The sequence below is a fragment of the Taudactylus pleione genome, unplaced genomic scaffold (assembly GCF_031769625.1).
Source record: "Taudactylus pleione unplaced genomic scaffold, aTauple2 ptg000353l, whole genome shotgun sequence".
Classification (NCBI taxonomy): domain Eukaryota; kingdom Metazoa; phylum Chordata; class Amphibia; order Anura; family Myobatrachidae; genus Taudactylus; species Taudactylus pleione.
In genome coordinates this window covers 1,956,302-1,980,784 of record NW_028284754.1, presented here as the reverse complement: position 1 = coordinate 1,980,784, position 24,483 = coordinate 1,956,302, and the positions used below count along the sequence as shown (strand labels likewise).

Sequence of the window (24,483 nt, the reverse complement as noted above, 5' to 3'; positions counted from 1 at the left end):
GGATTTCTGGTGGACAGGCATAATATCAAACGGTGCCACTTGATTTTCAGAGGGTTAGCTAGTCCAACGGATATCTCCAACAGAGACTAGCTGTAACTTGTCATATCTTGGACATTTATACCACTTCAAAAGCTATTTTAAGTATGTGTGTGTATTACACGTGCTGGCGTTGGCTCAAAACTATTAATTAAGCTTAAGGAACAGGCAATTAGAATCCAAAGTATTTTTATATTACTTGCAGTTGCTCATAAAACTATTCCCATCAACTATGCTTGCTGGAAAAAATATTAGATGTGAAGATAATGTTTAATTGATGACCTACCCCTGTTGTCAGTTGTGTTTAATGTTCAGTTCCCCTGGGTGTGGATGTTTGGAGGTTTAAAAATTGTCTCATAGAGGGAGTGTTTTGGGTCAGCCAGCTGGTGGGCCTCATGGGAAAACAGGGCCTGATTCAGAGCTGGACGCTCTTACAGAGCACTCGCTCTTAATCAGGGACGCCATTTTTTTTTTTAGAACGGCCTCCTGGCCGCTCGCATAGCTGTGGGTGACCACCCACAGCTACAGCAAGCAGCCAGGAAGATGGTCGCAATGGTCAAGACCATTGCAACCATCAGGCTTGCGACGAGACCCTTGTGGTAGGGTCTCATTGTCGCAAGCCCCAGAGAGATTTCAGCTCTAACAGAGCCGGAATCTCTCCACTGACATCACTTGTGATGTCAGTGGGGCTGGCCCCAAATGGTAGGCGTTCACATGGGAATGCCTCCGTTTGGGCAGCCATCTCCCTGGCCCGCCCACCAAAGGGGGCATGCTGTCACTCAACATCGACAGCACGCCCCCTTTGGTACGAGACCCGGAGTGACGGTTTGCCCGTCGCTATCCGGGTCTTGCATATGTGCACGACGGAGCCATCTCCATCGTGTGCATGTGCTCTGGGCCACCATCGACCCAGTTGCGAGTGCTCAGCACTTGCGACCAGGTTTGAATTAGGCCCACAGTACTTCCCTTTAGTGCTAACCCTACAAGTTCACCATTTTCCTTAGTACAGTAAGTCTATGCTTGGAAAGTTCTGCAGAGAATTGATTCAGAGTTGGAAGAAAAGCATAAAAAAAAACCAGGTACTGTAACTTTGCACCTGGACAAACCATATTGTACTGCAAGGGGTGCAATGTTTTATTTTTCATGCAGGGTAAATGCTGGCAGCTTTTTCATGTAGCTCAAAAATACTGGGCATCCTTGGAGGGGCTGCCTATTTTGTCAGTACCAGACCCCACAATTTCTGATGGCAGCCCTATCTACGGCAAAGGGAAAATGGTGCCACCTTAAAGTGCATAGTGCAAAGTTTGTGCAAAGGTGCATGTCATCACTAGTCGATCTGGCAGTAACAGGGGCTTCAGACAGCCTGCTGCATGGGTTGAGATTTTATTAGACAAAATAATGAATAGGGATCTGTATAAAGCGCACAGATTAAAATATAACCGTTATTTAATTCTTTAAGACTCAATACTTCGATAATATAGAAAGCAAAGCAAAATGTAGTTATTAAAAATGTATAGTAAGAATTGTGAATAAAGTATCTTTTAAATCTGTGGTTGCACCCCCATTTATAATTCTGATTTGAAAATTATTAGTATTTGGGGTTACTCTTGAACAAAATTTTTAATTGTCCTGTGCAACAGATCCTTCTTTTGTATGCTCTATGGGTTGAGATTGAGACAGATGGCCCACCAAATTTAAGCTCCAGTCACTGGTGTGTACAGTACTTAAAGGGTGTGGGTGATCTGGGAAAAAAACCTAGTTTAATTAACACAGAGCTCAGCTCAAGAATGTCCCCATAAATGTTTTTATTAAAATATACTCACGTGTGATAACTAAAGTAATTTATTCTTTACAGTATAAGCAAATTTGTGTTATTTTGAGTTAATTAATGCCATATAGTAGCCCTTGAATCACCCTAAGGTACCTCTTGGGGCTTGGGTACTCCTTTATCAGACTCACACTGCTTTGAGTGAGAAAAAGATATTGAGAAAATATGATCTACAGCAGTTAAAATATTTTTGAGGTTATATAACTGGAATGCTGTTCAAGCCTTTTAAAACTTTCCTATAATGTTGCAATGGTAGACCATTGCAGACATAAATATAAGTGTACCTGCATGCAAAATGCTACATTAAAGTGTCACAGTCACTGACACTAATGTAGTAGTTCCCATGCAGATACACCCGCAGGTACACACAGAATATAGGCATGCCACATATAATTTTAATCAGCAGAAGCTGCTTGTGCGTCCTATTCACATGACTTTGCAAAGAAGATGTATTCGAAGGTAAAAAGTCGCACACAAATAGTCTCTGCATTACTGAGTCACATGGCGCTATTTTTTTAATGCGACTTGTAACATACGGAGGTAATATGTATGTGGACACATCTGTAGCTGGGATAACCAACATTGCCCGGATTGAAGACTGGACCCTGAAGTATACCTGCTGCCTTCATTTTTTTAAATTGTCTTAGCCTATAACCTAGATAAGTATGCAAATTAGGAGTAAATGACAGTGCAGGAAGGTATATTCTCATACCGTTTGGCATGGGGTATATCAGGAGTAGACTGACTTACAGAACAGCAATTCGCATAGCTTCCAAAATCACTTGAGTTTCAGAAATCACTGCAGAATCACTGCAGAACAGAGGGGGTTATTCAGATGTGGACGGATATGCTATCGCAGCTGCTAACATGTTAGCAGCTGTGATAGCTGGTAATGCCACAGTAATGCCTTTTGCAAGCATTACTGATCCAAGCTGAATCCATGGAGCATCAGATCATCTGCAATCCCTTTGGTTGGCTGAGTGAATATCTGGTCATGCAAGCCAGCTACCGCAGATGAGTAAAATAGGCCAGGAAATCTCCATCAGCAAATGGAGTTCCTGGCCTCTTGACTCCCCCAAATGATGACAACATGCCTCCATCTTGGCAAACCAAAAGTCACTTCCCCCTCCCCACCCATAAATGACAGCAGACTGTTAATCACTGATAACCTTCTGCCAGACTGTGTGCAGGATTGCAGATCTGTACTGCACATGTGCAGTACGTGTCAGGCACATGTTCAGATTCCCAATAATTAGGAATCTGTGTGATCCCTGTCACTACATCCACAGCTGAATCAATCCCCGAAATCACTCTGCAGACAACATTGAAGACCATATCTAGCAGGGCTGCCATCAGGCTGGGGATGCCGGGACTGGAGTCCCATTCTAAGAGAGAAGGGGGCTCACCCACATTGGCACTGTGTGGCTTCAATCAATCTCCCCTGCTGTTTGTAATCTCTGTATAATAAGTTTTGCCAGGATCAAAGATTGTGGATTGATTATGCTGTCTGCCACAGTCTGAATGTATTGAGTGCTGAGCTGCTTTTTATACAAAGAATGGCATAAGTACAATTATCATTTTTAAAATGTAAATTGATATTCTTACCAACAGAGCCTGAAGATGACAAAGAAGTTGAATCTGTAAAACAATCAATTTTAATTAAAACAAGTATATTTTGTAAGAGTCAGAAGAAATATGTAACAGTTTATAAAGTGCTACTAACTATTTAAGCAACCGCAGATAATCACAGGAATGAACATAAACTAAAGTCATTTTCCAGTTTCCTATAAAAACAATAAACTACAGTATGTACTGCCTTGTGAACTGTGTAATGTAGAACAGCTTTACTTTATACCTCCTGCCCCAATGGGCATGATTGTCATATTGTATCTTTTACTACTGACACATTATATGCTACACATTCTGTGGCTAATTTCGTTTTATTTAGTCACAAATCAGTATAATCCTGGCCATGACCCAGCAAATGTCAACATTTTAACTAAAATGTCACATGGAAAATACAATTGATCATGTTTATCACACCAGGAATCTCCATTAGTAACCATGCCAAATAACACTGCAGAAAGTGCAGCATTGAAATATTTAGCCCACAAAGTTTCAACCAGCTTCACTTATCTCAATTTAAAATTAGTGTTTTATATTTAACTGTAAATGTCCTATCAGTGTGTGCACAGGCTACATGAGTGTGGTCTCCTGCCTCCTCACTTGTTTCCCCCCTTTGTGTAATCTATCTCAAATGGTGTAAGTTCCAGGGCACCACCTTATCTGTCCCCATTATAAACCACAACTGCCAGACTTTCAGGGTATTTTGGTCCCTCCCTCTTGATGCTCCTTAAACTTTATGATATTACATTATATACAATGGAAATATACAGGTTTTGTATTAAACATAAAAAAATACCAAGTAGATAACATTACTAAAGGGGAGATGTATCAAGCCTTGGAGAGAGATTAAGTGGAGAAGATGACCAAAGCATCCAATCAGCTTCTAGCTGCCATTTGTATAACAGTCTATGAAATGACAAAGGTTTACTAAAGTAAGCATCTGATTTCATCATGCCCAGGAAAGGGTGCAGATAAAGTAGATGTGAGGACGGATTGATGGACAGATGGACAGCTGGGATAATCAGCACTGCCCGGGTTGAAGACTGGACCCTGAAGTATACCTGCTGCCTTCATTTTTTTTAAATTGTCCTAGCCTATAACCTAGATAAGTATGCAAATTAGGAGTAAATGACAGTGCTGGAAGGTATATTCGCATACCGTTTGGCATGGGGTATATCAGGAGTAGACTGACTTACAGAACAACAATTAGCATAGCTTCCAAAATCACTTGAGTTTCAGAAATCACTGCAGAATCACTGCAGAACAGAGGGGGTTATTCAGATGTGGACGGATATGCTATCGCAGCTGCTAACATGTTAGCAGCTGTGACAGCTGGTAATGCAGCAGTAATGCCTTTTGCAAGCATTACTGATCCAAGCTGAATCCATGGAGCATCAGATCATCTGCAATCCCTTTGGTTGGCTGAGTGAATATGGGGTCATGCAAGCCGGCTACCGCAGATGAGTAAAATAGGCCAGGAAATCTCCATCAGCAAATGGAGTTCCTGGCCTCTTGACTCCCCCAAATGATGACAACATGCCTCCATCTTGGCAAACCAAAAGTCACTTCCCCCTCCCCACCCATAAATGGCAGCAGACTGTTAATCACTGATAACCTTCTGCCAGACTGTGTGCAGGATTGCAGATCTGTACTGCACATGTGCAGTACGTGTCAGGCACATGTTCAGATTCCCAATAATTAGGAATCTGCATGATCCCTGTCACTACATCCACAGCTGAATCACTCCCCGAAATCACTCTGCAGACAACATTGAAGACCATATCTAGCAGTGCTGCCATCGGGCTGGGGATGCCGGGACTGGAGTCCCATTCTAAGAGAGAAGGGGGCTCGCCCACATTGGCACTGTGTGGCTTCAATCAATCTACCCTGCTGTTTGTAATCTCTGTATAATAAGCTTTGCCAGGATCAAAGATTGTGGATTGATTATGCTGTCTGCCACTGTCTGAATGTATTGAGTATTGAGCTGCTTTTTATACAAAGAATGGCATAAGTACAATTATAATTGTTAAAATGTAAATAGATATTCTTACCAACAGAGCCCGAAGATGTCATACAAGTTGAATCTGTAAAACAATCAATTTTAATTAAAAAAGCATATTTTGTAAGAGTCAGAAGAAATATGTAACAGTTTATAAAGTGCTACTAACTATTTAAGCAACCGCAGATAATCACAGGAATGAACATAAACTAAAGTCATTTTCCAGTTTCCTATAAAAACAATAAACTACAGTATGTACTGCCTTGTGAACTGTGTAATCTAGAACAGCTTTACTTCATACCTCCTGCCCCAATGGGCATGATTGTCATATTGTATCTTTTATTACTGACACATTATATGCTACACATTCTGTGGCTAATTTCGTTTTATTTAGTCACAAATCAGTATAATCCTGGCCATGACCCAGCAAATGTCAACATTTTAACTAAAATGTCACGTGGAAAATACAATTGATCATGTTTATCACACCAGGAATCTCCATTAGTAACCATGCCAAATAACACTGCAGAAAGTGCAGCATTGAAATATTTAGCCCACAAAGTTTCAACCAGCTTCACTTATCTCCATTTAACATTAGTGTTTTATATTTAACTGTAAATGTCCTATCAGTGTCTGCAAAAGCTACATGAGTGTGGCCTCCTGCCTCCTCACTTGTTTCCCCCCTCTGTGTAATCTATCTCAAATGGTGTAAGTCACAGGGCACCACCTTATCTGTCCCCATTATAAACCACAACTGCCAGACTTCCAGGTTGTTTTGGTCCCTCCATCTTGATGCTCCTTAAACTTTATGATATTACATTATATACAATGGAAATATACAGATTTTGTATTAAACATAAAAAAATACCAAGTAGATAACATTACTAAAGGGGAGATGTATCAAGCCTTGGAGAGATATTAAATGGAGAAGATGACAAAGCATCCAATCAGCTTCTAGCTGCCATTTGTATAACAATCTATGAAATGACAAAAGTTTACTAAAGTAAGCATCTTATTTCATCATGCCCAGGAAAGGGTGCAGATAAAGTAGATGTGAGGGTGGATGGATGGACAGATGGATGAATGGATGGATTGATATAAGTATGGGTGAATGGATGGATATATACTATATGGGTGGGGGCGGATCTAGGGTGGTCCTACAGTCCAGTCTAGCCAAGGGGGCATAGCATCTGTGTGGGAGTACAATAGGTACTGTATGATAGGGCATGGACACTCCCTCTGAAAATACCAAGGCCTGATACCATAAATTAATGGTGATCCGATAGATAGATAGATAGATAGATAGATAGATAGATAGATAGATAGATAGTTAATATGGACAATATATCTTGCTTGGTTCTGCTTTACTAGGCTGATGGTTAATTTGGCCCTGCTTGTGCTATCATATGAACCTCAAAGTTAACGTCAGAGTAATTTTGTTATTTTGCTCTATAAGTAAATCCCAACAATTATCAATTGCACAAAGTGTAAGCAGAGGTGCTTGAATATACAGCATATATACCATATTTATTTATTTGACTTAGAATCAGCATTGTGCAGAGTGTGACTTTAGATGCCATTGGGGAAATCCTGCAATAAGCAGACCTGCATACTTGAGGGATATTTGGACAACAGACATGTGCATTGGCTGCACCTAGTACAGAAATGGTGGGCATTACTATAGGGCATATTATTTGCTTCTAAATTAGAAGCATCCATTGACAAAGTCTCATGCTGTGAAACATACATCTGGCTGGAGGGGATGGAGACACAGCTGTGACCCTCTGCACTCTGTCACCAGGCACTCAGCAGCAGCTAAGGTACCTTTTTCACTTTCTACAGGCACATTTGTTTTCTTACTCCCCGGGTCTAGCCTGCACTTCACTAGCAACAGGCAGCTCTAGGAGAGAGACCCATATACAGTGTCCTGTTATACTTTTTTCTCCTTTCAGGGGTTAGGGACCTGAGCAGAGAAAACTCACCCATAAGGTGCGCATCCACTAGGTGATGGGGTAATGACAGTACGATTACAACATTGTAGTCATTCCTCTTCCCCTGCAGTGCCTGTATTGAATGATATGTTGTTCAGTGCAGGAACCCTCCTTCATCCCTGAACATAGCTAATCTTTTGTTATCGGCAGATTGACTGTCATGTACAGGCGCTGATTGATGTCGGAAATGACCAGCATCGTTGTTATTTCCGACAATGGAGTGCACGATTAATGAGCGATTGAATGATTACAATGTCATAATCGTTCAATCGCTCATTAAAATCGCCTAGTGGATGTGCACCTTTAGTTCTCTGTGTGGCACAGGCACACATGCTTCGAGCAGCAGCACCCCAGGCCAGTGTTTTTTTCCCTTCCCCCACGTTCCTACAGCTTGCATTTCCGATACTCTTATTCAGCCTGAAACTACAGTTTGTCTGCCTGCAATAGTTTGTAACAGGCAGATTCTGGATGGATCGCTCAATAGCAGATATAACTTACTCTCTTCTATACCCCTATGTACTCTCAGTAAGTCCGCTCTCATATTATTCACTGCATCTGTACATAATATGCAGTAGCCACTTGTCTATGTGAGGTGAATCTATCTCAATCTGATGATCATGGATCTGATCATACTGATCTCTGTCCAAATGCAGGCTTAATTGTATATATGAAAGCATGATTCACACTACCGGCTACCAAAGGATACACGCATATATATATAATCAGTGCTAATTGTACACAGATTATATGATTAAGGCAACAAGCTCCTGTTGGTCATTAGGAAATTTTCATTATTGCCTTAGTTCTGAGTCCCATTCTTTACTAAATCACACTGGTCTTCAATTTCTCTTACAGGAATATGGTTGCTCTTTATCATATAATGCCTTAAATATGTTGTATACTAATTGTTCCTAGATTTACACACATGATATATTGCACTATGGATATGATAATCCTTTCTGAAGACCATGTGAATTGATGAGCTACTTATGTTTGGTATTGACGTGGTGACTGCTGCTTACTTTCATTAAGGATTTGATTTCCTTTGGAGTTTAATATATCCAACATATTTTTGCCAGGGGATAGTATTGCACTATTTTTTAAGCATACACTTTAGATAGACTATATGATGTTTGCCAACTGTTCCCAATTGGATTTAGTATGATTTTAATCATACACACAAATATGTGGATATTTAAAGTATACATCTGATGAGTCTGAACCATATATGTATTTCAACAACTATGGGACCAAGAATTCATTTTTGACAATATATCACTGATTTGTGCCATTATTTGTTTGTGTGTTGTTGTTTCTTTGTAATATATGTGAGCTCTTTCATTTTATCTTTGATATATTTTATTGAAAGCTAAGTTTTAGCAAATATCGAAATTTACTGATTTCATATGTTGTATTAGTGCCCCACAAGGGTCCTGTCTATTTGCCCTTACTCTGTCACTTCTAATTTATTGTAGGTGAATTGTAGCAAGTGAGACCCTGAAAGAGACAGAGTGCCTGATTCAGAGATTTATATCAAGTAAATATTTACGTAAATCTCAGATTTTTCATGATTTGCGCATGTGTAGATCTGGTCCTGCAATGTCGGTTGTAGTGCCCCAAAAACGCAGCATAATTGACATGCTATTGGCATTTTGGGGCGGCGACTGGGAGTGTTGCAGAAAATGGGGGCATGTCTGCCCCATTTTCTGGGCGTGCTGAAGCCAGTGGCTGTGTCCATGGACACAGCGTCACTGGCCCTGGCAGCGATTTTGACGTACTGTTGAGTAACCATAGGGTTTCTCAATTGTCCAATGATCATGCAGGTGATCTGAAGTTGTGTCTTTGGACACAGCAGCAAATCAGAGAAGCCAGCAGTAGTCGTCTTTTTACTTAAGATGCTTCCAGTGGATATTTTAGCACAGCTGCTGCGTACAAAGACTCAGCGTCTGTGCCTGTACCGTAAATCTGTAAGTCAGGCCCAGAACTTGAAAGGAAATGATACAATTGCTACATTAATACATCAAATTAGCTTATAGAAAAATCCACCTTGACCTCAACTGATTTACTATTTATTACATTGTATATAACTGACTTTTCATTTCAGTTTTTTTCCCTCTAATGTCTAACCTTTTAATTAGATATCCATCTTTAGTTATTGACTTCTTAGAAAGTAGGACATTTATTTTCTAGCAGCTTGGAAACATACCTTTACAAACAATTGGACCAACTTTCATCTGATAGCTTTCATCTGTTGATGCACTTCGGGACCCAATTCCTGAGCATGACTGTAATAGATATGTATATCAAGATTCAAAACCTTAATAAACAAATGCTACTGTATACCCTAATGACAAAATTAATTATTTGTGTAAGTACATTTTTTAAAGTGAGAGTTTTTAGAAGTGAGTTTTAAAAGTGATGTTGCCCATAGCAACCAATCAGATTCTAGCTATTATCTTCTTGAAGGTGCTAGTTAAATGTTAAGTAGAATCTGATTGGTTGCTATTGGCAACATCACTTTTAAAACTCACTTCTAAAAACTCTCACTTTAGTAAATTTACCCCTTGGTCTTTTATTTGTTGGCAGATCAAAAATATATTTCCATTTTAATTTAGTTAAATTCTGTGTTCATGAAAAAAAAATGTAGTTACAATAGTTACATACAGTAGTACTGTTATTCAGCTAGATTAAGAACTGTAAGGGTCAGAAATGGGTTTGTTATATATTGTGCTTCTATGGTTCTAGGTACTAGTCAATTTAATATTACAAAATGTATTTGTATAGGCTCCAGTGTGGTTAAATATGCTGGCAGTGGGAATATATCATTGTACATTGCACAGTACAATATGAAACAATGATATTAATATAAACTTTTTACCCTAGAACTTAGCTAATACTGCTGGAAGAAAGACAGAAGGCATTTTATATACCTGTCAGAATTTAAACTACTAGGATAGGTCAGAATAAATTTAGGAGCAAGGGTTAAAAATGTAAGGGGTGTCCCCTTTTTATGGTCTGATTTATGTAGTCCTGTAACAGGTAAGGTGTGGAATTGTGGTGCTGTGATACTAGTTTATAATAATGATTTTCAGGTTGGTAGGTCTCTTGCCACTTTAAAACTCCCCCCCTCTCTTATTATGATTGTCAACTTTATTGCTTTGTAGGAAATATTGGTAACAATGGCTAACTTCTTGAAGTTCTTGAGGTGCTTGCCCTGCTACATGGCTTTAGGTTGATTCAACACTACTGGCAGCTGGCCCCCATCTAAGTCTTGAGTTTTTGGGGATAGGCAGGCAGTTGGCCCCTATCTAGGCAATGAGTTGTTGACAATGGGCTGGTAGTAGATCCACATCTAAGCCTTGATTTGTTGGTGATGAGCTGGCAGTTGGCACCCATCTAAACCTTGAGCTGTTGGCAGTGGGGAAGCAGTTGGCCCCATCTAAGCCCAGTTGTTGGGGAATGGCTGATAGTTGGCAACAATCAACACCTTTTTTTGGATTGTTTGGCAATATGTCAATATCATATGTAGGACCATACTTTCTTCATGATCATACCTTTTTCTTCCTTTCAGTAAATAATTAACTAACACTGACCTTTTTACCCACCAATATGTGTCTTAGTATCTCTGCTCACCTAGTGTAGAAATGTAGGCAGACATCACCTGATAGGAAGTTTAAAAGTAAAATGATGTACTTTGTACTTACAGGTACACACAATTCAGTGGTATCATCACACAGACTTATAGTGCAGTGCATGTAGACATAGTTATAACCTCCAACAAATGAAAACACTTCCACAGAAAATCGACCTTTCCTTGAGACACCATTTTCTAACACACTGATGGTTGAGTCTTGTCTGTTAGCACAGCTAAAATAGGGAAATACAATACAAGGCAATAATTAGATAAAATTATAAATACTTATACCAAAATGTAACATGTACATTATTAAGAGACAAGGGGGAATATTTACAAACCAATGGTTTTATTTGTGGTTTGCAAATTATCTTAAATCAGATGTGGTTTTCATAGACTTGGTACGAAGCCTGAAAACTCAAACCAGATTGGATATGCTGCATTTTGTAAACCACAAAACTATGCAGTTCAGTCCAAAGTGCATGTGATTTATGCCAAACTATGTGGTAAAACATACAATAAACATCCAGGTTTCTCTTGTTCCATCATCTATTAATGAAGGCCAGATTGTCAATGGTTTTTGGGGATGACGCTGAGACAAGGACCTTCACAGAGCTTTCCTATTCAGGTGTTAAGAGTCTCACTGTAATACAGTTGTCGAATTCTGTCCATGGCAGGAAATGGCATTAGCCCAGCACTGCTGCCATCCAATCCAGATAAGCTCTGCCCAGTGGTGGATTCACCCTGGTCCAGCTCGCCTCTGATCCAGAGAGGTTCACAGGGTTGCCCCCAAGCACAGTCAGTTTGGCCGTGTGGCAGTCAATTTTCCAACTTGCATCCATTGAAGAAGAGGCAGTAACATATTGAGGTTATAACACAATGCAGAGTATAGAAGTCTTCGGTCCAGACACCAGAAAATGGATCAGAGCATTACTACAAATACAGTAACTGACAACTATTGCTCCTCTAAGCACTACTGGTTAGTATGTAAGGTGCAGGAGATGGAGAGAGAAAGGAGATGTCTGCATTAGGGTTCAAATACATCATGATAAGCATGCGATGAAAGGACAGGAAAATGTATAATGAGGATTATACATAGCTGTGTTGTTTGCTATTTCATTAATAGACAATTGCCAATTTGATTTTTAATATCTATCTATGTATATATATATATATATATATATATATTTATATATATATACACACTCTATGTATATATATATATATATATATATATATATATATTTATAGGCTTTCTATATCATCCCTTTATTTTGGAATATGTGAATACTATTAGGGAGGTGTGGTTTATGAGTATGTGTCTGTGATCTGGGCGTAGGGTTTGGGCGAAGCAGGGGCGGCTTTGTGAACCTTTGCCTAGGGCATCCTAAAACCTTGCACCGGCCCTGAGGCCCATGTGACCCTTAATCTAGCCCTGTATAAGATCAGCACAATGTACAGTATCAGCAACCCTGTCCCTCAAGGAAGGGGCCAATAAATAAGATCCAGTGCTCACACCAATGATGAATAGAACAAGGAACCTATTGATACCATTGGCCTGATAAATCAGTGTTAATATGTAAAAATGTATTAAATAACCTTTTGTCTCTACAGCGTGCCACGATGCACTTATAGCCCATGATTGTTATTGCATGGTTTTGTAGAACAATAAGCACCAGCTTACACTACCCATAATAACAAATATAAATACTATCCCATGTTACTATTATTAAGAAGCAATGCACCTATGGAAAAATAATAAATTAATAGTGCCCCTTTATATATAAAAAAATATATATTGCCCCTTAAATAATAGTGATGCTTATAAAAAAAAAATATTAGATTAACAGTTCAACATGATTAGTTATTATTATTTATTTCATATCTTTTAATTAAACATAGTGGTCCTTATAAATACTTATAAATAAAATAAATATTTTCTTGGTTCAACATAATGGACCGGTCACAAAGAGAAATTAGTTAATGCCCACCTACTTACAATAATCTACTGTTCCTGTTTGGCTACCTTGCTAGTAAGTAGGCAGAATCTCCTGATATTAGCTCATTTTCATCTGGTGCTCTTTTTGAGTGGTCCAAAGTCCCCAGAAGAAACACATGAAAACAGGCGGAGAACATAATAACTCCACAGACACGGGCACTAACAGCATGAATGCAAAGCTAAGGATTCGTCACTAAACATCATTTATTGCACATTTGTAAATTTGATCTGCAATATATGTTTTGTTAAAGCTTATGGAAATATTTATTGTTGCACTTTTTTTGCATCTGTTTAATTTAAGCATTTACTTTCTGTCTGTACCTGTCTTTGATTGTGTAATATTTGATAGGATCATCAGGGTCTCCTGATGGTGTTGCATAGCAATTCTTCATCACCACGGCATGCCGTGACACATCTCCTCCTTGAACGAAAACACCGACATACAGAATAGACGCAGATGATAGCATAACTACCGAGCCTTCATATGGGGTCAAGTAGCTGCTGTCTTTATAAAGGGACATGAATGCCAGTAATTGTCCAGCTCCTCCAACACTGATATTTGTGGAACTATAAAAATATAATAAGAAATATTTCTGTTACAAAATATTAAATACATTTTTGCTTTACAATTTTAGAAATATTATCAGTGCCAAAATCACCAAAGAACTTCTGGCCAACATTACTTTATTTGTGGAAAGTGGGCTTTGAAATTGTCTGCTACAATCTTCTCAAGATAGTAAATAGTACTTGCCTGTACCAAGAAGAATGGACAAGGGAAATATTGATTTGAAGAAAGGAGATGTGACAATTGAGTTACCTAAATATTGGATTCACAGCTATATTCAGACTGATCAGCATGTCAAGCGGATACGCACAATACATATCCACGTTTATTTCATGATTTCTCTTGATTATTCCAGTAGACACAACTGTAATATGTAGAGATTTTTTATATATTGCATGCGTTCCATTTTCCTGCATGCATGCAAAACAACAAACAAAAGAAAACCCATTAGAATATTATATAACAGACTAATGAGGCTTATTAAGCAGTGGGAAGTACTGTCCATAATTATATCTAAAAAATCATTGCAACAAAACATATTATAGTTATTAAACACTTTCAGCAAAGGTTCAAACAACATAATAAAATACAAAAATATCTAATGACTTACAGAAATGACTTAACATAATGTGTATATTTTTTTAAACACTAACTATAATAAATATTTTTACTGCATATATAGAGAAGGAAAAGATGGGGCGGGACAGTCAGAGGGGCAGAGCTGCAGATAGACAGAGGAGCAGGGAGGAGCAATTGGTAAGATAGATACATAAATAGATATAGCCAAGAGGAGAGTCCTCTTGAACAATAAGGAAACTATTGAGGCTATTGAGTACACGATTCTGTCTACTATCAGAATCATAGTGAGTTATATGTTCTTTATTCAAGATCCCTCCAGTGTGTATTATTTCTATGTATCTATCATCTATCAATCTATTTATCTATTTTAGCCTCTGCTCCTCTCTCCATCTGCAGATCTACCCGCACCTGCCCCATCCCACCTGCCTTCTGCTCTGTGCCGCTCCACCTTCCCTCCCTGATCTGTTCCATTCCTGTTCCATCCCATCCCCCATTCCATCCTGCCCCCATGCTATCTGTATTTGTGATGGTCCTGGTCCTTGTTCAACTTCTCTTTGGCTTCCAGCATTGCTAAGTGTCACATCCTTCCTAGCAGTGGGAACTGTTGGACAGGTAGCATGCATCCCACCTCCCACTGGGCATACATATAGGAAATGGCATCAACTTTAGAGAATTATTATTTTATAGATATATACAGTATAACACCAGTGGCATCACTGGGGTTGGTGCCATCCAGTGCGCCTACTCACACTGACACCCCAGTCTATGTACTCCTATGTGTGCATGCTCGCGGAAGAGGCATGAAACCACATCCCCAGCTCTTATGACTTTTTAGGGCATAACTGCACATAACGCCCCCAATCTTGTCACACTGGGAGCATGCCTAGTGCTCCGAGAGCTACTGGGTAACCCCCAACCTCTCCGGGTACAGCGTGGATGATGTGTGTGTCATCTATCACTGCTGCTTGGTGACACCATCCGAGGGGCTCACCCCTCGGATGTGTCACCTGTTGCAGCTCGCATCCCCTTTGTTTCTTTTTTTTGTCTTGTACTTTTGTTATTAAGTGCAGGCATTGGGATCAACTTGACACTTGTAGAGGGAAATTATGATTGATGATACTTTAACAGGTCTACTCTGCATGGACCTGTTTTGCATATGTATATATATATATATATATATATATATATAAATATATATATTATTGCTATTTTTCAGCAGGAGCAAGCTGGAACTCTCAACAATATATTTTTTTTAAAGTAGTTACACCCCCAGTAGCTCCACTCCCAGTTCCTGAACCTATGTTTCCAGGAGAATAGCCGTGTGTGTGTGTGTAGCATTTCAAATGTTGGAGTTTGGAACTCAGCAGAAATATAATCATCATCATCATATCACATACAGTTATTTGAAGTCCACATGCCCCTGCTTGAAGTGGAGCCAATATGGAAAATGTGTCTGTGATGGGGTCATCCTGATATCCAAAGCAGCTGCTGTCCTCTAAAGTGAAACTACTGATATCAAGGTTCAGACTTTTCAGCTGACATTTTTGAAATGAGACTTTAATTTCATTGATTCCACAGTTCAGCTCAGGTCTCACATCTTCAGCAGCTGAAACACATAAAGCCGACGACTGGATGAGGATTTTTATCATATTTTACACTTATACTAATAGACACTCAGACTTCTCTGTGAGGAAATATGTTGCACAATTTATTTAAAGTAAATTGGAAAAGGGTCAGAAAAGTGAAAAGTGGCAACAAAAACATGTATCTGACAGCTGCACTAATAAAAGAATAGAGGACACATACCGCAGGCTGAGTTAGTGTCAGTACAGCTTGCTAGACCCTCCATGTTGGGTTGTGACACTAGCCTACCCCAGTCAGAACTCTACAAACACCTCAAGTATTTGCTGATGACGCTTAGTGACTGCCCCTTGATGGTGACTGCTGGCTCCCCTATGCGCATGTGCGAGCTGCCGTCTGCACATGCGCATAGTCTAACCATCGATGGTTTATTACTGATGGTGAAAAATCATCAGCTCATCACTACTAAGAGGAAATGCTGCTTCACACCTCCCATTAGGCATATAATTGGATAACATCCAGCTACTGTATGCTAGTACAACTATACAAACTTAACCCATGAATTTAAACTACCCCATTACAATCATCAAACATTAAAACTAGGCTAAACATACTGCAACTAATAATCCCAAACCGTGTAATTTATTATCCACAGGCCTCTCCAGCCTTGCATCTTTTAAATGTCTGAAAGTTATTTACTTTGTAATGCAAGACAACACCTTCTAAACTAGGCTACATAGATATTCCTTGGTTAATCATTATTAAACATGAATTAACTATTAAAATATATATTTTTGATGAGTTGATGAAGTGTACGAGAACATAAACACAACTAAAAGTGAGGGTATTTGAAAAGATACATTTTTAAATACTGTATCTTGAATAGTGTCAGAGTAAAATGTTTGTTTATTTACAAATGTCATCAAAGATATCATTTTGTTTTCATATAAAAGTTTCAGTTTAATCATAGCCACCAAAAGGTAGCTGTCTCCGGAAATTTTATTGCATGGTCTTGTCTTTGTTTTTCAAAATTGATTGACCTTCTAAAGTGGCTTCCAAACTTTATTGACTAAACATGAACATTTAAAATCTAGAATTAATTTATAATTTTGTTTAGATAGCCTTTCATGAATGAGTATAACAGGATCTGCCATAGATTATATGGCAATATGTCACTGGAACAGGGACTTATAGAAGTGAAGTTGTTGCCCACAGCAACCAATCAGATTCTACTTAAAATGTAACTAGCACCATCTAGAAGATAATAGCTAGAACCTGCTATGGGCAACAATTCCACTTCTAAAAGTGTAGCCCAAAGCAACCAATCAGATTATAGGTATCATTTATATAGTACATTGTATAAAATGATAGCTAGAATCTGGTTGGTTGATATGGGGCTACACCTCCACTTATCCTCTTTAGAAGTTATGAAAATGCTCCCCCTTAATTCTGCTCAGATGTCAGGAATTGATTCAAGATTTTTAAATAGGGGCTCCCCTGCATGTTTGCCCTGAAAAAACATTTTTCAGTTGATTAAATCAGTATTACACTATCAAAAAAATATTCAAAAGGTTTCTCAGTTAGACATACCGGAGACTTCATATTGGTCCTTGCAGTAACATCCATATTCTCCATCTTTCAGCTTCCACTCTTCATCCGCTTCACAATTCTTCATTACTGTGTCTGGATCTAACAGATTTAGGGTTGTGAGAAAAGAAAACAGTATACAGAGAGTGTAAAATTAAAACAAATGAGGAGACAAAGAAAAACAATGCTATAGAGTAAAAGTTTTTAATATTAAGATTATATTTTTTATAATTGCTTCATCAGCATTGAAAGCTACATATGTGTCATCATAAGAGAAAAATATATTTATAAAAACTTGTGCGCAGGTTATTGTTGAGAACAAGCGGTCTAACTAATAGCACAGTAGATGAAAGATAACATTGCTTTTTGGGAACAAGGAGTAAGATGAATGAATGGACGTATTTTTGTTTCAACGTTGACTAAAGACAGCAATAAACTGAATAAAATACAGTATTTTATTCCTGTGTGACAAATGGGTTGTGTTTTCTTTTCATGTACTTCTGCAGATTGCTTTGTGTTATAGTAATTTGTTGTAAACTGGAGCAATGAGATATGTAAAAGCCAATATACATACCTGTAGTACTGCTGCAGTGCCTGTGTTCAGCTGAGAACAGAGTGCTGCAAGGTCTCAGATGCTCTGTACACATTCCCTTTGTCTACATATTTAACAATTGCTAAGCTTATATACTCTGGCAAGGTTGTTTGTGCCTCTCCCTATGTATCATGTCAGGCATCTGTGATGTGTTATATTTCAGCATGGACATGCAACTGTCCGCTCTAATCAATGTGAATTAGGATGATGATTGCTTAGATTTTAAATAGAGGGATTGTTATAGACTAAAGGCCCCCATAAATAAGCAATCAATTGTGTTAATTCTGCATTTTGAAGATGATTGTGTAAAAACATCTGTAATACAGTATATGAGCTTTATAGATTGCAGATTCTGACCAAAAAGTGATCAGAATTGGTGAATCAGGTTGCCCAACATGTTGGATTTAACAGACCAATCAGGGTTGTAGATTGCTAGTGTATGGTAATGATTAGCCGATTTACAGACTGTTACAGTAAAATTCTGAGTCTTTCACATTGGCAGATCTGTCTTTCCTGAAAATTATCTGCAAAAATATTTGTAATGTATTGTTGCAGATTGGAGGATTGGGGGAAAAATTACAGAATAGGTCAATAATTTTTATTTGATTGCTGATGTATTGGCCCCTTTAGACCTGCTTGGTAATTTTAAAAGCTGCAGAGCAAAGAAAAAGAAAAATTAAATGGAGTGCAGGTAACCAGCTATGTTTGGGTGTAATTATGAAAGCTTGTCATCCTGCATGTGTTTGTGTATTTGGATGTCACTGAACAGAGCTTATCAAATATCTCCATTTAATTGATAGCAACAGACATTTATGTTCTACTGCAAAACACACTACTTACCTGTGCAATAGGATAAAGCACAATTTGGTGTTCCACTCAATTTATATACATGGTATCCACCAGGACAAGCTTTAACCTGGACAGTTGATGACCAAAGGCAACAGGATCCACTCCAGCTGGCACAAGCAGTGCGATTAACTATACCATCACTAAGGATTGGATGGGATCCACTCAGCCACATTGGGGCAGCTGTACCACACATTAATTCTGGCACACAGGTTTCTGGCATGCGAACTCCACCGCTGCCTATAAAGCGATACCATCCTCTCTTGTCACTGTCACAATTCCATCGATAATCGTAAGTATTGGATGTACTTCTCCAGGGTTCATTGATAACATTATGGTCTGAACATGGATCAGAACACTGGTAAGACCCAGGTGTTTTCAAGCAGTCCATCCCTAGTCCACATGGACCTTGTGTACATTCATCAACTTCACAATTGTACCCATTACCAATATAGCCATAGGGACAGACACAGGAATAGGAGCCATCATAGTTAATACAAGCTGCTAATGAATGACACTTGTTTAGGTCAGCACTTGAGCACTCATCAATATCAACACAGGCACCTCCTGAAGAGCTGATATAACCACTTGGACAGACACAAATATAAGACCCAAAAGTATTCTCGCAAATGCCAAGAGAGCAGTTATTGGTCCAAGAATAGGCGCATTCATCAATATCAGAACAGGTGAAGCCATCTCCAATGAACCCATCCTTGCAGGAGCATTGACTGAAGCCTAAAGATTCTTCACATGTAGCATTTGGGTGACAATCTGAACATTGAGCTGCAGCTGGGGAAGAAAAGGAAATGCTCAAAATAAATTGGAAAATAAGTAAATAATGAAACAATATACAGTATGTATGTAGTACACTGAATAGTTACAGTATAAAGTAACAGCTGAATGAATTCATCTAACTGAACACTCTTTCTTAAACAAACAACAGTACAATGCACTGCTCTAAGAATAACATAGTAATAATGCATAGCAATGATGATAACACAGTAAATATACATAGCACAGCAGATGACAGTATTAATGCACTACTCTGAAAAGAACAGTAACAATGCATAGCAATGAAGATAACACAGTAACAATGCATAGCACTGAGGATAAGTAACAATGCATAGGACTGAGGATAGCACAGTAACAATGTACTGCTCTGAGGATAACAGGATAACAATTCACTGCTCAGATGATAACACAGCAACAATGCACTGTTTTGAGAATAACATAGTAACAATGCACTGCTCTGAGAATAACATAGTAACAATGCACTGCTCTGAGTATAATACAGTAACAATGCACTGCTCTGAGGATAACACAGTAACAATGCACTGCTCTGAGAATAACATAGTAACAATGTACTGCTCTGAGGATAACACAGTAACAATGCACTTGTCTGAGAATAACATAGTAACAATGCACTGCTCTGATAATAACATAGTAACAATGCACTGCTCTGAGAATAACACAGTAACAATGCACTGCTCTGAGAATAACATAGTAACAATGCACTGCTCTGAGAATAACACAGTAACAATGCACTGCTCTGAGAATAACAGTAACAATGCACTGCTCTGAGAATAACATAGTAACAATACACTGCTCTGAAAATAACACAGTAACAATGCACTGCTCTGAGAATAACATAGTAACAATGTACTGCTCTGAGAATAACATAGTAACAATGCACTGCTCTGAGGATAACACAGTAACAATGTACAGGATATGTTCAGTATCCCGACAAAGGGGATGCCGGCGCTTAGAATACCCATGTCGGAATTTGACAACTGTCAAAATCCCGGCTCTGGCATCCCAAAGGTAAGTAGTAACCTTTGGGGAAGGGGATAGGGTTAGGCACTAGGGGGGGTTAGGGTGTGGGGAGGGGGAGTCTTGGTTTAGGCACTAGGGGCGAGATTAGGTTTAGGCATAATAGTAGAATACTGGCAGCAGAATCTTGACACCTGTCAGAATCACGATGCCGGCATGCCAAAGGTAAGTAGTGGGATTAGGGGGAGGGGTTATGGTTAGGCATTAGGGGGAGGGTTAGGGTGCAGGGAAGGGGAGGTTAGGTTTAGGCACTGGGGGGAGGTTAGGTTTAGGCACCGGGGAGGGAGGGTTAGGGTTAAGGATAGGGGGTGGGTTAGGATACCAACCAACAGGAACACCAGCATCAGGATTTTGACTGCCGGGATCCTGACCACTGGTTTTCTGTACCCATCCCCAATACAATGGTCTGAGGATAACACAGTAACAATGCACTGCTCTGAGGATAACACAGTAGCAATGCATAGCACTGAGGATTACAGGACACAGTAACAATGTATAGCCCTGAGGATAGAGCAGCAACAATGCATATCACTGAGAATAACACAATAACAAGGGACCAGAACAGGGACTGCAAAGAGCCTGTAGGAAGCATTCACAAGTAAAGTACAGAAAGGGCATGTTCTGTGCCTGCACTTGCAAATTGCTGCTAAAATGGGCAGTGAAAAATAGCATACATATCAACCTGGAAGGTTCTTAGTTGCGGGTGACTTTGAAAAAGCCTAATTTATTTGGGGGTGAGACATGTCAGTGGTTTGACTGTACACTGGAATTTATAATCTCATTAGCTGTTTATATCCCAACTGTTCCAGTGCCAGTTACCAGCCTGTCCACAGTGACACAGTGATCACCATTTGTGCATTTGGCATAGTAGAAGCCACAGTGGTAAGTGGCAGCTGAGCACTGCACAGTGGGTGGCCACATTTTCATGTGTCAGATTCAGGATCATTCATATACTGTAAACTGGAGTTACAGTGTTTGGAGCTACAGTACTGGTAATTCAAGTTATTGTCCTGTAATTGAACTATCCAAAACTATGATATTTACGTTTATACAGGTACCAAACGTGGGATTAATATCATCAACGGAGTCTCTGGTAACTAAGTGAGTTTTCCCTCATTCAAAGGTCTGAGACTGTGCTAATTGCATACACAAACTTGGGTGAAGACAGCGGTGCATTTGTGGCTCACAGCTCAGCCTTAAAATATTTTAATGAGGGAATAGGAAAGCTTGTTGGCAGATTGACAACGTGTTTTCAAAAGCAGGAAGATTATGTCGAAAAATAATGTATTTGTCTTTTCTAAAAACTTGATTAAGATAAATTCTACAGCCAGAGTGCAGATAATATTTGACTCACCCTTGTATATATTTTTATGAAAAAAAAAACTTTTTTAATGGCGATACAACTCTTCATGCTTTATCCTTATATGGAGGGACCCTTTTTTTGCATATATTTGGTCAAGAGATTTTACCCTCGAGATCAAAGAAACCTTTATGTGAACATTGACAACTGGTCCCAGGTGAGTATAAACTTTAAGGGGATCCGAGTGGGGCACATGTGAATAGAAGTCATATATCTACTTGTCAAATCTTCATAAAAAGAACTAATTTTATTGTTAAGAACGGAAGAAGAACTCCAAGCATTTGATTTGTCCCTATCAAAGTGGACATCATCTATATGCTTATCAAGAAGACTGCGCTTAATATTAGGTCAAAACAATGCAACTTTCTAAAAAGTCATCCTGATAAACCTTATTGTCCTGAATAAAATTTCCTATCTATTTGCATACATATGCTGTCAGATTGAAGAAGCTGGGAAGAGCTCACCAGACTAAAGTCAAAAAGGTGAAAAGAGGACTGAAGAAGAGGAGAAGCATGGATAAGTCAGGGAATGGGAAAAGGATAGAGAAGGGAGGAAGAGGAGCAGTGCATGATACTAGTAGAGCAAAAAAGCAAGGGAGTGGGAACATGATAGAGAATAAATAAAGGATGATCAGCCATGGTGGGAGCAGGTAAGATGGTTCTCAATTTGGATGTATTTCTGTATGTTCCTTTATCATGAGGCCTTACAACAGACAGTTACATGACTCAGAGTGGGTACTGTTATTAAGGAAAGTAGGGACTGCCAGTATCAGAGAAGCCGTGAAGTGGCCTGACAGCTTACCATGTACTTGCAAATGCATGCAACAAATATCTCTAAATTTCTATTACCATATAGTTTTCAAGTATTGTTGCAGGTACAATTTAGTGTGGTTGGGGATACTCCACTTTCTGTTTTTCTTTTTAGTATGACCCCTCCTCTTCATGCATCTGAAGAGTATTGCCAAATTGATTTGAGCAGCTTCCATTTTATGGACAAGTTACAATGTGGGAGCAGGATGGGTGATGGAGGAGGAGCACAATGTGGTGGGAGCAGTTAGAAGATGTAAGGGGATGGGAGCAGGATGGAGAATGGAGGAATGGAGGAAATGGAGCAGAGAATGGTAATAGCAGCATGGAGTAGTAATGGAGTGCTAGAAGGATGAAGAATGGCGTAACAAATGTAGTGCCTGGTGGAAACAGCACAGGGAAAAACAGGAATGGAAATAGGATAGAGAATGTAAAAAGATGATCAGTTATAGAGGGAGCAGCATGAACAAGTATGGATGTGGAATCAGGATGGGGAAAGAAGGACCAAAGCATGCTGGGAGCAGCATGGATATGTAAGGGAGTTGAGGGAGAATAAATCATGATGAGCAAGACATGTTGGGAGCTGAATATAGAATGAAGTAAGAGGAGCAGTACATTCAGGGAGCAGTTTGGCAAATTAGTGGAGTGCAAGCAGATTACAGAATGGAGGAAAAAGAACAGCAGACGCTGGGAGCAGCTTGGAGAAGTAAGGGTCTGGGAGAAGGATGGGTAAATGGAGGAAAAGGTGCAGTGTTTGTTGGGAGCAGCATGGAGAATTAAGGAGCTGGGAACAGGCTAGAGCACAGGTTCTCAAACTCAGTTCTCAGGACCCCAAACAGTGAACATTTTCCAGGTCCCCTCACAAAATCACAGTTGAAATAATTAGCTCCACATGTGGGTCTTTTAAAATGTGTAAGAGAGTAACGAATACACCTGTGCACCTGCTGGGTGACCTGCACAACATGACATGTGTGGAGTCCCAAGGACAGAGTTTGAAAACCTCTGGGCTAGAGAATGGAAATGTAGGAACAGGCATGATGATAACATGGACAATTAAGGATGATCAGCCATGATGGCAACATGGACAATTAAGGATGTGGAAGCAGGAGGGAGCATGATAGAAGAAGAGTAACACATGGTGGGAGCTGTTTAGAGAAGTAAGGGTATGTGAGAAGGAGAGATAATGGAAGAAAAGGAGCAGTGCATGGGGCAAGTTGCATGGAGATGTAATGTAGGAGTAGGATGGTAATGGAGGAAGAGGAGAAGTGGTTGGTGGGAACAGCATGGAAAAGTAAGGTTCAGTGGAAAGATAGGTTATGGAGGAAGAAGAGCAGCACAAAGGAATAGAATCTTTGAGGAGTAAGAAAGTTGGAGAGAGATAGACAGTGGAGTAAAAGGTGCAGTGCTTGGTGGGAACAGCATAGAAAAAAAGGGATGGGAAAAGGTTCGAGAATAAGAAAGGCGGATCAGTCATGGTGGGAGTAGCATGGAGAAGTAAGGGTGTGAAAGAAATATGTTTTATAGAGGAAAAGGTGCAGTGTTTGGTGGGAGCAGCATGGAGAAGTAAGGAGGTAGGAACAAGATAGAGAATAGAAATGGACCAGCCATGGTGGATGCAGCATGG

The 24,483-nt window shown here is 39.4% G+C and overlaps 1 protein-coding gene across 3 annotated transcripts in view; it reads right to left on the bottom strand.

Annotated features, from left to right (window-relative positions):
• LOC148508608 (uromodulin-like) overlaps positions 1–24,483 on the bottom strand; it is a 96,802-nt gene that overhangs the window by 2,858 nt on the left and 69,461 nt on the right. For all 3 annotated transcript variants that reach the window (XM_088444306.1, XM_088444307.1, XM_088444308.1), the window contains 9 exons: positions 18,858–19,652; positions 17,429–17,527; positions 15,655–15,863; positions 13,931–14,088; positions 13,435–13,680; positions 11,185–11,347; positions 9,687–9,765; positions 5,542–5,574; positions 3,470–3,502 (listed from right to left, as the gene is read on the bottom strand). In XM_088444306.1, coding sequence (XP_088300432.1) covers positions 3,470–3,502; positions 5,542–5,574; positions 9,687–9,765; positions 11,185–11,347; positions 13,435–13,680; positions 13,931–14,088; positions 15,655–15,863; positions 17,429–17,527; positions 18,858–19,652 — 1,815 coding nt within the window. The remainder of the gene's footprint in view (positions 1–3,469; positions 3,503–5,541; positions 5,575–9,686; positions 9,766–11,184; positions 11,348–13,434; positions 13,681–13,930; positions 14,089–15,654; positions 15,864–17,428; positions 17,528–18,857; positions 19,653–24,483) is intronic.